Source organism: Siphateles boraxobius, unplaced genomic scaffold, assembly GCF_051911475.1.
Source record: "Siphateles boraxobius isolate OS27281-9 unplaced genomic scaffold, OSU_SipBor_1 17, whole genome shotgun sequence".
Lineage (NCBI taxonomy): Eukaryota > Metazoa > Chordata > Actinopteri > Cypriniformes > Leuciscidae > Siphateles > Siphateles boraxobius.
The window spans coordinates 5,599,756-5,613,739 of record NW_027508777.1 but is presented as its reverse complement, the minus strand read 5'-3'; the positions used below and the strand labels follow the sequence as shown (position 1 = coordinate 5,613,739).

The 13,984-nt window shown below is 38.5% G+C and overlaps 2 protein-coding genes and 1 long non-coding RNA gene across 3 annotated transcripts; 2 read left to right on the top strand and 1 right to left on the bottom strand.

The window, feature by feature from the left end:
* The first annotated feature begins 1,719 nt into the window (after positions 1 to 1,719).
* LOC143740187 (uncharacterized) lies at positions 1,720 to 3,637 on the top strand. The gene is made up of 7 exons (XM_077232230.1): positions 1,720 to 2,168; positions 2,250 to 2,420; positions 2,618 to 2,796; positions 2,881 to 3,056; positions 3,141 to 3,235; positions 3,391 to 3,517; positions 3,631 to 3,637. The coding sequence occupies exons 1-7, from the start codon at positions 1,946 to 1,948 to the stop codon at positions 3,635 to 3,637; spliced, it is 978 nt and encodes a 325-aa protein (XP_077088345.1). The 5' UTR covers positions 1,720 to 1,945.
* Positions 3,635 to 5,190, top strand: LOC143740143 (uncharacterized). Its single transcript, XR_013204765.1, has 5 exons — positions 3,635 to 3,887; positions 3,965 to 4,177; positions 4,504 to 4,731; positions 4,827 to 4,979; positions 5,099 to 5,190. It is a non-coding gene; the product is annotated as an uncharacterized LOC143740143 (long non-coding RNA).
* A 1,199-nt stretch (positions 5,191 to 6,389) lies between these two features.
* On the bottom strand, positions 6,390 to 8,473 carry LOC143740185 (uncharacterized). The gene is made up of 4 exons (XM_077232228.1): positions 8,017 to 8,473; positions 7,765 to 7,935; positions 7,389 to 7,567; positions 6,390 to 6,422 (listed from the first exon to the last, which is right to left on the bottom strand). The coding sequence occupies exons 1-4, from the start codon at positions 8,237 to 8,239 to the stop codon at positions 6,390 to 6,392; spliced, it is 606 nt and encodes a 201-aa protein (XP_077088343.1). The 5' UTR covers positions 8,240 to 8,473.
* Between the last annotated feature and the right edge of the window lie 5,511 nt (positions 8,474 to 13,984).

The following is a 13,984-nucleotide window of genomic DNA, read 5'->3' as shown; positions in this document are numbered from 1 at the left end:
ACTACAGTTCAGCTTTCAATACTGTAGTCCCCAGCAGGCTGGCCACTAAGTTGTATGACCTGGGTTTGAATCGATCAATGTGTGCCTGGATCCTGGACTTCCTAACTGCCAGGCCTCAGGTTGTCAGAGCAGGAGGGCACACATCACACCCCCTCATCATCAACACTGGTGTCCCTCAGGGCTGCGTGCTGAGTCCTTTGCTGTACTCTCTGTATACCCACGACTGTGCCGCCAGGCAAAGCTCCAACACCATCGTGAAATTTGCGGACGACACGGTTGTGGTGGGCCCGATCACTAACAACGACGAGCGGGCCTATCTACATGAGGTGTCAGACCTGATAACGTGGTGCAAGGACAACAGCCTACTGCTAAATGGGGAGAAGACCAAGGAGATGGTGGTGGACTTCTGCCCACAACGTCGCAGGACCTACACCCCTCTTCTGATAGATGGGACACCAGTGGAGAGGGTGAGCAGTTTTAAATACCTTGGAGTGCACATTTCCGAGGATTTATCATGGACTCTACACACGGATACTGTGGTGAAGAAGGCAAGACAGCGCCTTTATCACCTCAGACAGCTCAGGAGATTTAGGGTCTCCCAACGGATCCTGATTTCCTTTTATTATGCTGCTGTACAGAGCATACTGACTGGAGCCATCTCTGTCTGGTACGGTAACAGCTCCTGTCGGGACCGGCGAGCTCTGCAGAGGGTGGTGAGGACCGCTGAGCGGACTATGGGCATCATACTCCCTCCTCTGCATGACTTATACATCACACGCTGTACTAACAGGGCCAGAAGGATTATCAAGGACCCCCATCACCCTTGCAATAAACTGTTCGTAACCCTCAGGTCAGGTAGACGTCTGCGCTGCCATAAAACACATACAGAGAGGATGAGGAACAGTTTTTTCCCTGCGGCAATCAGAGCCTTGAACTCTGCACTCTGAACACTTTTTAATTTCGAATACACTTTCAACATTTTTAACCCAGTCACTCAATTTTAACATTTGTACATTTGCCTGTCTAGTTTTAATTCATAGACAAAATATGAATTTTTATTTTTAACCACTGCACACTGACTGCATTACTATTGCACATGTAAAATAGTCATAAGTATAATTTAATTATCATTTAATAGTAACTTAATTATAACTTCCGCTATAACTTTATTGTATTTGTATCTATGGTGTTTTTATTGTATTTTTATTTTTTACTTCAATTGAGCACAGAAGTACAGTACGTCACAAAAACATTTCACTGCACATCTTGTATGAGTATGTGACAAATAAAAACCTTTGAATCTAAACTGGTTGGCGAAGAGAAAGGCAGATGAGGACAATGGAAGAGCTGAGGTTAGCAGGCGCGTGCAGAGAGAGGGGGTTGTCGGGGCTTCAGTGTCACACGAACCTTCAGATATCATTAATATGATGATATGTGATGCTCTTTTTTTTTAAAGATCCTTTGATTAATAAAAAAACCCATAATATTTCACAATATTAGGCTACTGTTTTTTCTGTATTTTTGATTAAATAAATGCAGGCTAGATGAGCATAAGACTTAACAAAAACTTAAAATAGTATCACTCTCACTCACACACATTCTTTTTTATTTTATTTTTTAAACATATTGCCGCTTTCTTACATTTGAGCCCCTTTCCCTGATGAACTCTCTGCATGTCCCTGGAGTGTAGTGAAGTAAAAAAAAAGGCAATGTAAGCTAGTCACCTTTTAAACTAATTAAAAGTTTAATTTGGATTTTAATGTTCAAAATGTCTACAGGATAAAGTAAATGAAAGTACTGGTTACATGATGTATCTAAGTGTTAAAGTGTGTTACAGAAAAAAAGATCAGTAGTGCAGGTGAGGGAGGAAAGAGACCTCGAGGGAGAGACTCAAAGAGAGCAAGAGATAGAGGCTGTATTGGTAGGACATGAGCGAGATGACCAGATGAGAGGACAGGACCAAGGAGAGAGTACAACAGAGCAGGAGAGAGATGTTGTAGTGGTAGGACATGAGCGAGAGGAGGTGCAAGGAGATGACCGAGGAGAGGTCCAAGGAGAACGACCAGGGACAGCAACAACTACAGGACGACATAGGCGGTCTGGATGGGACCCTATCTGGGTTGATATCTCCAGATTCAAGCCTTGGTTGTACCACGTACAAAGCCATGGTGATTATTTAACATAACCTGAATTATCCACCATATTTGTACTTTTGAGAGAAAATATAATTAATCTTTTGTTGCCTGTAGGAATCTTCTGTCGCTTGTGCCGGCAGCACAAGAAGGCACCCAAAAGAGGTGTGGGAAAGAGGCCGTTTATCGAAATTGGGTGCCAGCTTTATCAAGTTGACTACCTGGACAAGCACCTCAACACTCAACACCACCAGGAGAGTGTAAAATCTCACTCCTCACTGATACAAGGTAAGATCCTGTGTACAGTAAATGGCCTGTTGGCATATTAAAGCTAGTTAACAATAATATATTGACATTTATTTTTTTAAAAATTTATGCACTGGGTTTGTCAATATACATTTTTGTTTGGTTGTATAGTTTAGTGGTTGCGTAATAGTTTAAAATTGATTCTGAATGATATTGCAAATACACAAAACTTCCCACAGGAACAAACTCAGTACTGGTTGCCTTTGAACCCGTGGTGGTGCTTGAGCATGAGGCTGTAATAGGGGGCTTTAAGTGTCTCTATCACACCATCAAACGTAAGCAGCCACATCACACCAATTATCCTGCTTTGTTGGAATTTGCAGAGATATTGGGGTGTGATTATTTCAAAAAGCTCAAGGTAAAACATGCATTTTGGTACTATATTCAACATTTAACATACATTTTTTATATATATATTAATATTTGATTTTAACTTCTTCAGATTGGGAAAACAACTAACTATACATCACATAGAATTATAGATGATATGTTAGACGTCATAAACAGAGTGGTGGAGGAACCAATCCTCAACGATATCAATCAATCTGTAGCAATCGGATTGGAAGTTGACGAAACCACTGACATTTCAGTCAGTCGACAGTTAGATCTACATGTGAGGCAAGTATGAGTAAAATTTTGCAAATATATGAAACGCTACCACTTCATTTTTTTGTTTACATCAAGATGTCCTGTCTTCATCAGATACACAGATGTAGAGGGGCAGGTCTTCAGTCAATTTCTTGACATGATTAGTGTCCCTGATGGCAAAGCAAAAACCAAAGTGGCAGCCATCAAAGGTGTCCTTTTAAAAAAAAGGAATTCCCACCACAAAATTGTATGGGTTGGGAACAGATGGAGCTGCTGTCATGACTGGTATGCACACATGTTCAAAGGCGGTTTCAGTGCGAGTTAACAGATATTGTCGTGTATAACTAATGGTGTCTCCAAACAGGGAAAGTGAATGGTGTAGCCAAGCAACTTGAGGATGCCTTCCCCTGGCTGGTGTCTGTTGCCTGTGCTGCCCATCGGCTGGCCCTGTCATGCAAGGATGCGTCAACATCATACTTACATCACCAATTGTAGGTTGATTTGGATAAGAGCATCTGCTAAATTAAATTGTACACCAACTTATGACTTGCACCTTCTGGGCCTGCTCATGTTTTTATCTTTTTACTCATTAAATATTGTTTAGGAGGTGAAGGACACACGCTGGCTGTCGCAAGACGCAGCTATTAAAAACCTCCAGCGCAACCTCTGTGCAGTCCTGGCAGCCTTGGCTGAAGAGTCAGAAGTCAACAGGTGCCCATCAGCCAAGGGGCTGTATTCCTTCCTGCAACATACAGGTTTGTGGCAGCAGTTTACCTGCAAGCAGATGTGCTGCCACACCTAAGCTGCCTGTCCAAATTGTTCCAAAAGGAAAAAGTAAATTTTCTGACACTGAAATACAAGGTAAGAATTTATTTGAATAGCATATTTCAGAAGCTCTCTGCAGCATTTACCAAATTTAATCCCTGTCTTTTTATTAGGTTCCTGTGACAGTGGCTGCTCTGAGGAAGATTAAAGAGGATGGAGACAATCAACCTCCTGGGTCATTCCTATCCCAGCTAAATCAAGACCTGGATGATCCAGCAAGACTGTCTGCCTTCAGCATTGTCCACGAGGAGGAGAGGGACCGGAGAGGGAAAGGACTCGAAGAAATGTCCAGCAGAGAACAGCTCTGGTCCAGATTCAGGAGCCAGGTAAGTGTTTGAAATGCTCTGGTGTTGTTGCACAGTTGTTGTTGAGTTTGGAGAAAAGGGAGATGGAAGTAAAGGCGGGTGTACACGGTGCGATTTCGGACACTCGGAAGGTCGTGAGATATTGCAGTCAGTTAACTTGATAATCACGTAAAATCATGTCAGAGTGTGTGTGTGTGTGTGAGTGAGACAGTGTATGCGCATGCTGTATGGTTGCTGCCACTGAACATAATTTGCCATTTAGTCCAAATAGAAGCAATTTTTCACCATGATCACTGATTGCCTCTCTAAGACAAACAAATGAGCTTACTTTTGTTTGTCATCTTTAGGTAATGGAACAATATCTGGATGCCTTGATTGATAGCCTGGAGCGGCGCTTTTCTAACTTGGACCTATTGAGCGCTTTTCATGTTCTTGGGCCTCAGGCAGCCAGAGGGGAAGAAGCTGAAAATGTGTCAAACCTGACCTTGCTCTCTGAGAAATTTAAGATAAGCAACCACCAGGTGCTGCAAGAATGGGCTTCTTTCAGGCAACACATCCTGTGTGGAGCATTCTAAGTATGTACATAAAATTGACCTTTCTGACAAACATGTAGCGCAAGTTGTGAAGGTTAATAAGTGTGTTATGTAATTTGTATGCAAAATTCTTCCAGGACATGGACCAGCAAAAAATGATGGAGAAGCTTGCGGCACAAATTGATGAGTGGGGACAGCTCTACCCTGGCTTAAGTAAACTGGCTGCCATCGCCCTCAGCATACCAATCTCCAGTGTGAACTGTGAGCGTGACTTTTCCACACTGAATAGGGTGATTGTAATCAGATCCATTATTCAATCATTAAGACATATTGACGTGATATCTGTATACCTACAGCTTCAGCCACACTGAAATCTTTTCATGTAGTGTTTGTATTGCTTTATTTCTAGGTGAAGACAGACCTGAGGAATAGGCTACAAGGACAGCATTTGGCCACATGCATGCGTGTCAGCATTAATGGCCCCCCAACAATAGCATTCAATTATAAAAGAGCCTTAGAGATCTTTTATGAAAAGCCCAGAAAAATTAAGTGCTCACAGATTGGGTGTGGCCTTTGCCATTAAGAAAGAAAAAATAAATACATTTTTAAATAATCTTTTTCTGGGTTGTGCCGTTTAATTTTTCCCCTATCAATTTCTACCCTATAGCTGAAAATTTACAATAAAAACATGAATAATTCTGTCAAAAATCATAAAATTAAGTTTTCTGTTTGTGACCAGTTCAAGGTGCTGCAATAATCTTGCCAGAAGTCATGGTTGAAGGGGTTATTGTAAAAAAAAAAATGTCCCGGAGGTGCAATCCAAACCACACCCACCCCCGCCTCGCCCCCGCCCACCGCGGCTTGGCAACAACCTCCGGCACGTAACAGCACCGCTGCTGAAAAAAATTCTAGGGGAAACACTGTATTAAGTTATAAATAAATTGTTCTATGTTCATCTGCTTACCTGTACAAAGTATGTATCATCAATAAGCGGTCTTTATTGAATTTGATCTTTTAATAACAATGTTTTACTACATTAATGCTTACTACAAACCTGATAAAATGACTGGCGGGCAAAATGGAGGAAAGCCTTATTTTGCTCTCCAGGTGGGCGTTTAATGGTGTGACGTCGCGTGAAAACTATGAATTAACCATACTTTTAGGTTAAATAAATTAGCTTACTTCCATTCATCCCTTGACCAATTGCCAGCAAAACCTGAACAAAACTATAAAAATATCTCAGCTACACATAAGATGCGATTAAAAGCCCAAACTTAGACAGCTCAAGTTTATAGTTAACCTAACTTACCTCTAGTTAGCGGCTAGCCTAACGGCTGAGATGCTAACGGACTTTTTCGAAGACACTAAACCATTTATATAAAGTAAATATTCAACGGATGCGAGTCATTTACATGAAAGAAAGTGTCAGAAACATTTGTATGTACTATTTGTGTAATGTTGGGGACTAAACTTACCTGAAAGTAGTGAAAACAACAGTGAGAGACGGAGTTGTGCTGCTGTCAGTTGAGCTGCCGCCCCGTTTCCATGGTAACGCCCTCCGCTCCAGTTCAAATGCGGCTTGAATGTTCAGCGCGCGCCCATTAAAACACGTAGAAGTCACGCAGAATTTACATAAACGTAGAATTGATGGAGGGAATTATTTGATAATCAGATAAAATATCCTGAAACTTGATAGATTATTAAGTGGATAGTAGCCCTGTGGCCATCTCAAACTGTAAATGGAATGAGCATATGAAAGCATTGAAAAAGTAAAACAATGTAGTCATTTATATATAATAGGCTATATTATAATATATAGCTTTAGAAATATGGTTTTTACAATTTTATTTCTACACCACATTTACCATAAGGCATGGACATATTTTCTCAAATACACAAATTTACAGATGTAACATGAGGGAGAATTTATAAGCTTTATGTTCCAAGTATTTTTTAAATATATTTCAAATATACTAGATGTATTTCAATTTATTTAACAGTGCTTCACATATATTGTGAATATATTCATATGCAGTTATTTATAGGCTATTTAAGTGCTGTTGTTTATTGGGGTCTATGGTGTTTTAACTACTGTGATGTTTAATGTTTTTATGGGTGCATTATAGGAATATTAAATGTACTGATTGTTAACAAATGTTCAGAAATAGGCGTAGGCCACTAATATACAGCACAAGTGTTTTCAACAATATATAAACCACTAGGGCGTGCTTTTTGATGGATTTCTGCCATGCCAAATCATTTAGGTCTATGTTTTATATGGTTTACGAACATATAGGTGCTTACAAAAAATGTATTTCTAGGATGTGCAGTGACACGTAACTTTGAGGTATTTCTACAGTCTATTTCTTCACTTGCCACAATTGACTTTAATTATGTTTATGCTATATTAGGGCTATATGTGGTCCAAAAATTTCCGAACTTTTTTTGGACTAAAATTGGACTAAATCAGACGGACCAAACAAAGTCCAATTTTCAACGTCTATGTTTGGGCTAAATTTGGACCAAATCAGACGGACCAAACAAAGCCCAATTTTCAACGTCTATTTTTGGGCTAAATGAAGGCTATGACGGGCCGACTTGATTTAGCCCAAAAATAAATAAATAAATATATATATATATATATATATATATAAAATGTATGTTAAATGTTGAATATAGTACCAAAATGCATGTTTTACCTTGAGCTTTTTGAAATAATCACACCCCAATATCTCTGCAAATTCCAACAAAGCAGGATAATTGGTGTGATGTGGCTGCTTACGTTTGATGGTGTGATAGAGACACTTAAAGCCCCCTATTACAGCCTCATGCTCAAGCACCACCACGGGTTCAAAGGCAACCAGTACTGAGTTTGTTCCTGTGGGAAGTTTTGTGTATTTGCAATATCATTCAGAATCAATTTTAAACTATTACGCAACCACTAAACTATACAACCAAACAAAAATGTATATTGACAAACCCAGTGCATAAATTTTTAAAAAAATAAATGTCAATATATTATTGTTAACTAGCTTTAATATGCCAACAGGCCATTTACTGTACACAGGATCTTACCTTGTATCAGTGAGGAGTGAGATTTTACACTCTCCTGGTGGTGTTGAGTGTTGAGGTGCTTGTCCAGGTAGTCAACTTGATAAAGCTGGCACCCAATTTCGATAAACGGCCTCTTTCCCACACCTCTTTTGGGTGCCTTCTTGTGCTGCCGGCACAAGCGACAGAAGATTCCTACAGGCAACAAAAGATTAATTATATTTTCTCTCAAAAGTACAAATATGGTGGATAATTCAGGTTATGTTAAATAATCACCATGGCTTTGTACGTGGTACAACCAAGGCTTGAATCTGGAGATATCAACCCAGATAGGGTCCCATCCAGACCGCCTATGTCGTCCTGTAGTTGTTGCTGTCCCTGGTCGTTCTCCTTGGACCTCTCCTCGGTCATCTCCTTGCACCTCCTCTCGCTCATGTCCTACCACTACAACATCTCTCTCCTGCTCTGTTGTACTCTCTCCTTGGTCCTGTCCTCTCATCTGGTCATCTCGCTCATGTCCTACCAATACAGCCTCTATCTCTTGCTCTCTTTGAGTCTCTCCCTCGAGGTCTCTTTCCTCCCTCACCTGCACTACTGATCTTTTTTTCTGTAACACACTTTAACACTTAGATACATCATGTAACCAGTACTTTCATTTACTTTATCCTGTAGACATTTTGAACATTAAAATCCAAATTAAACTTTTAATTAGTTTAAAAGGTGACTAGCTTACATAGCCTTTTTTTTTACTTCACTACACTCCAGGGACATGCAGAGAGTTCATCAGGGACAGGGGCTCAAATGTAAGAAAGCGGCAATATGTTTAAAAAATAAAATAAAAAAGAATGTGTGTGAGTGAGAGTGATACTATTTTAAGTTTTTGTTAAGTCTTATGCTCATCTAGCCTGCATTTATTTAATCAAAAATACAGAAAAAACAGTAGCCTAATATTGTGAAATATTATGGGTTTTTTTATTAATCAAAGGATCTTTAAAAAAAAAGAGCATCACATATCATCATATTAATGATATCTGAAGGTTCGTGTGACACTGAAGCCCCGACAACCCCCTCTCTCTGCACGCGCCTGCTAACCTCAGCTCTTCCATTGTCCTCATCTGCCTTTCTCTTCGCCAACCAGTTTAGTAGACTCATCTGAAAAATTAAATAAGATTTAACTATCAGGATTATGAGCAGTAGGTGATACTTCCTCGTCCTCATGGAAGAGTTCGTACCGCTTTCTCCTTTCCACAAGCGCTCGCTCTCTCGTGGAGTCTCTCGTTGCTATGCAACCTTGAACAGAGGCGCGCTTGGAAAAACGAGCGGGCCGCCGCGTCACTTCTATTATGAGCGCGCATGCCGCATTTGAAATAACGAACGGCCCCTTATGGCAACGCAACATTAGCCTAATCGAAAATATTTCCATATGTGGCTATTTCCTCCGTTCTTGTCAACAAGTGGATTCAGAGCCACCGCATTAGCAGCGCTGCCGGTCGCCATGTCTGTGTTTTTAGGTGTATAAGTGAATGAAGTGAATGTCATGATATTGCTGATCATGGAAAGATTTTGCAGCGGCACTGAAAATCCAGCGGCGGCGCTGCGCCGCTGCTGAATACATTGTAGGGGAAACACTGTAATAATATTAGTTGTCTTCTTTCTCTTTTCAGTATTGTTTGCCATCTAGTGCTGATCACAGAGTTTAGCTCCAACCTCAATTAAGCAGACCTGAGCAGGTGATCCAGGATCACCGAGACTCTGCAGGACTTTGGTCTGGACCTCCAATGTTGTAAGTTCAGAACATATTGCAGGAGATCTCAACATTGTCTCTCAAGGTCCAGTTACATGGAGAGTTTTAAAACACAAACCAATATTATATTTCAGCATAAATATACATCACTAGACAGGTCATGTCTAACAAAGCAAACATTTACAATTTATCTATGACTGGAATCTTGCATGTATATGTAGAGGGAAAACTCAAGTGTATACTTTACATTTTGGACAACCATTTTTTCTTTTACATTTAGATTTTGGTTATTGTTTTCTTTCTCACTTTAGATGCTGGAGAAAAAACAGCCAGGCTAAAGCATTCTGTTATGGCTCAATAATCCGGGGTTGAGATAGTGGAAGGAGCAGAAGATCAGAGATCAGGAAGAGATGTATTGGTGCCCCTAAGGGAACTAATGTGATTTACATAATGTGTCAAATTACCAAATATTTTCATCACTCACCTTCATGTCTTTGCAAACCTGTAAGACTTTCGTCCATCTTTGAAACACAAATGTAGATCTTTTAAATGAAATCTGAGAGCTTTCTGTCCCTCCATTTCACAGTTTATGCAACTACAACTTTCAAGCTTCAGAAAGGTAGTAAAGACAATGGCCCTCATTTATCATTCTTGCGTAGAAACGGGCGTATATGTTGGCGAAAGATTGTGCTTACACTCCTCTCACCGCCTGATTTATGAAGCTGTGCATACCTTTGAAATCCAGGTGTACGCAATACCTGCCCTTGATAAATGCCGCGGCTGAAAACGATCGTCATTAGAATAACACGCCAATATTCAAGTATCCGCTTCCCCCACGCCCTCATTTTATGCCATGGACACACGGAAGACGGCAAAGAGGAGACACTTCTCCGACGTGGAGATCGAGACCATCACCATCATGAAAAATTATTATTAAATCAAACAACAATATTGTTGATGATAAATTCAAAGTTAATTGATTTTTTTTTTCAAAACGCTATAAATCCATCCATTTTTTGTCTAAAAAACAACAAACAAAAAAACAACAAGAGAACATGCAACATATAATCAGGGACTCATACTATGAATTAATATAAATTAAATAAGTGCAACTGCATGAAATAAATAAAAGCCAAACAAAATAAATGGTAAAATAAATTAAATAGTAAAAAATAAAATAAATATTTCCAATGTCACGTTCCAATATTGTCCACCACATAAAACAAATAATTTAAAAATAACACACAAATACAGACACATATAACATAAAAATACATTCAAATCATTTAGTAACACATTTAGACTAATAGTCATTCGTGCTGAACTTGAAAAAAGTAATGATAACAATATTCAGGCCTACTATTAGGTAGAGGTCTGCACTCCCGCGGGAGTCCCGCGGGACCCGCGGGTCCCGACGCAAAACAGTGCGGCGCGGGACAAATTTTTAAAGGTATTTTGGAAGCGGGCGGGATGATGAGGTGCACTTGCGGGTGCGGGCGGGAGGGATGATACGCTGCACTCCTGCAAATTAAATAAGTATAAAGTAAAATATATAAATGATTAAAGTAGCGTACATAATTTGTAGTTGTGAGGGAGATTCTGATTGGCAGCAATAAAAACGTTTTAAGCAGCCTAAACTTGTGAATGTTGTCGGGTAGGGCGGGGCCTAATCTCACGCACACTTGTTTAGAGACAATTCCTTTCCCGCTGCTCCGAGTTCGAATTCGAAAGCTAGTTCAAGTTCAAAATAGACAGCATGGACGAGGAACAGAGCGCCTCTAGTGCTTCAGATAAAGTACTGTTGTGAATATTATGCTGTTCGTAATATGGGACCAATAAATATGTTACCAAGTATTGGTAAGGATTTTTGTGTACACGCATTTTTTTCCCCAAGACCTTTCGTCAGACAGAAAGTGCGGGCGGGAGCGGGACATTATATCACAGATGCGGGCGGGAGCGGTACTAAAAATGACAAATCTTTGCGGGAGCGGGCGGGAGCGGGACTGAACACTGCGGGAGCGGGTCTGAAAATTGTGTCCGGCGCAGACCTCTACTATTAGGCTACGTGTTGTAGCCATTAACTAAGTGCATTTAGTTTCATATTTGTTAAAAAATTATAATTTTATTTTTTCCCCATCTATGTTGATTATGAAAAGTGAACATAGGCTAAGATAGGATGCGCAATATATCGGGAGACATGCTCAGACATGATTTTGGCCACTTTAAGTTTAATTTAAGTTAAATAAGAAGCAAATAGCAGACAATATAATCATGAGTCATGACATGGAGGCACGGGCGCGGTCCCTTGCATTGCACGTGAACTGGAGCGCATCTCATCACAAATTAACCGAAACTCAGTATATGCCTCACAGACATGAGAAATATATCTATAAAGAAAGCTTAAAATGTCTTCAAACGAAACTATAAACGAAAATAAATACTCTCTCTATAGGCCCGTTCATTACGGAGATGGTGATCATCAATTTCATCTTTGCAGACACAACACTAGTTTATTAATAGAAATAAAATACAAATTTATTTTTTTTAAATGGAGTTTATCGCGTTTTGGAAAAGAGCTCCTCATATCTTTTAGTTTGTCAGTGCGTTTTGTGGTGTTAGGAATTGTTTTTTTGCGCATTTCCGCACTAATTCAAAACGTGCCTACATGTACACCACCTATTGTCTGAGGGATGGAACGAGAGGTAAATTCATCAAGAAAAGAGGAAAACTTGAAGGAGAAACTTTTTGGGTATAAAATAAAGAAATTAACAACATATTCAAGAGATAACGATTTTGGGGTTTCTTAAAAAATCGTTATAAGGAACTGTGGGTCACATTAGAAGGGTTTAAAATATAACAACTTAAATCAACCCTAAATGTATTCACAAAATAAATTGGCAGCTGTTTCTTCAACAATACCACAAAATGAGCAAGTTTCATCAATATCAAGATAATTACAGATAGATGAATTAAACGTGTCGTTCATCTTTTAAGTTGTTGCGTTTGTGATAACGTGTCGTATGTCACATGATAACGTCAACATGGCGGATGATGTCCGGATCGCATTCATACTCAACGAGATTTGGCCTATGGATTTGGCTATAAAGTACCTACTCTTTTAGCGCTCGTTAAGTAAGTAGCCTACTCATTGAAATTAAGTACCTACTCATTGAGTATGCGGTTTGGAACGCAGCCATAGACTGTAAAAAAAATAGGGTGGGAACTATGTGTCTATTTCCCACGCTCCAGGTGCGGAGGTGTGTCGTGGGAGGAGTCTGCGTGTGGCTACTGTGCAGACCCTTCTGTAGCAATTTCTGGCCAGGTCTCCTGAGTAACCAGAAGTGTTTTCATTGTGTTCCCCGGAGATTGCCTGACACGGTCTTTAGAGAAGCGTAAGCCTGTTTTAATGTGTCTAAAAAAATTTTTTTTTTTAAATGTTTTATGTAAAATGTAACATTTTACAAATAATGTGCGAAAGTTAAATACTTACAGATCAACATTTTTAAAAAATGTATCTTTCTGTAATTAACATTTTTTAAAACAATTGTTTTCTATGTTTTAATAATAACACTTTTGATAACTTTAAGAAAATGCAATTTAAACACTTTAATTTATGTTTTAACGTTTCTAACATTTTACAAATGTATGAACGTTAAAGTACAACTTTTCTTCAAACGTATGTTAGAAAATAAAACTATTTGCATGATACAATTTTAATACATGTTTTAATTCTAGAACATGTTTGCAATTCATACTTTTTAACATTTAACTTAACATTTAACAAATATTGTTTTCTATGTTTTAAAACTAACACATTTTGAAACTTTAGGAAAATGCAATTTAAACTATTTTTCAATGATGTTTTAACGTATTACAAATGTATGAAACGCGGAGCTGGATAATAAGAGTTTTGGTTCTCTTTCAACAAGCGGAATTGTAAAAGTGTAAAGGCCTTTTTTAATACTATTTTAAACATGTAGTTTAAATATGTGTTTGAAACAGTTTTAAAAAAAATATGTTTTATGTAAAATGTAATAGCTTTACAAATACTGTGTGAAGGTAAAAGATTTATGGATCAACTTTTTTTTTTTTAAATGTATCTTTTGTAATTAACATTTTTAAAATGTTGTTTTCTATGTTTTAATACTAACACATTTTGATAACTTTAAAAAAATGCAATTTAAACTTTTTCATTGATGTTTTAACGCTTTGAACATTTTACAAATGTATGAACGTTAAAGACGTGTATTTTAACTTTGTACAACGTTTTTTTAATACCTTTAAACACAAGTTAATTGTAAAAGTACAACTTTTCTTCAAACGTTTGTTAGAAAATAAAACTATTTGCGTGATATAATTTTAATTCTAGAACATGTATGCAACTCATGCTTTTAAAATGTATGTGCATTAACGATACACATTGTTTTAATGTATTTTTATATGTGATTGTGAAAAGTACAACTTCAAATGTAAATGTGAAAGACCTCTTTTAAAATAAAA

Bases quoted from the DNA above. Each gene is read 5' to 3' on its own strand.
- LOC143740187 (XM_077232230.1), top strand. From the start codon at position 1,946: ATGAGAGGACAGGACCAAGGAGAGAGTACAACAGAGCAGGAGAGAGAT. The intron at 2,421-2,617 runs GTAAGATCCTGT...AACTTCCCACAG, and splicing joins TCACTCCTCACTGATACAAG to GAACAAACTCAGTACTGGTT. The intron at 3,236-3,390 runs GTGTCCTTTTAA...GTCTCCAAACAG, and splicing joins CAAAGTGGCAGCCATCAAAG to GGAAAGTGAATGGTGTAGCC.
- LOC143740185 (XM_077232228.1), bottom strand. From the start codon at position 8,239: ATGAGAGGACAGGACCAAGGAGAGAGTACAACAGAGCAGGAGAGAGAT. The intron at 7,936-8,016 runs GTGATTATTTAA...TGTTGCCTGTAG, and splicing joins GTACCACGTACAAAGCCATG to GAATCTTCTGTCGCTTGTGC. The intron at 7,568-7,764 runs GTAAGATCCTGT...AACTTCCCACAG, and splicing joins TCACTCCTCACTGATACAAG to GAACAAACTCAGTACTGGTT.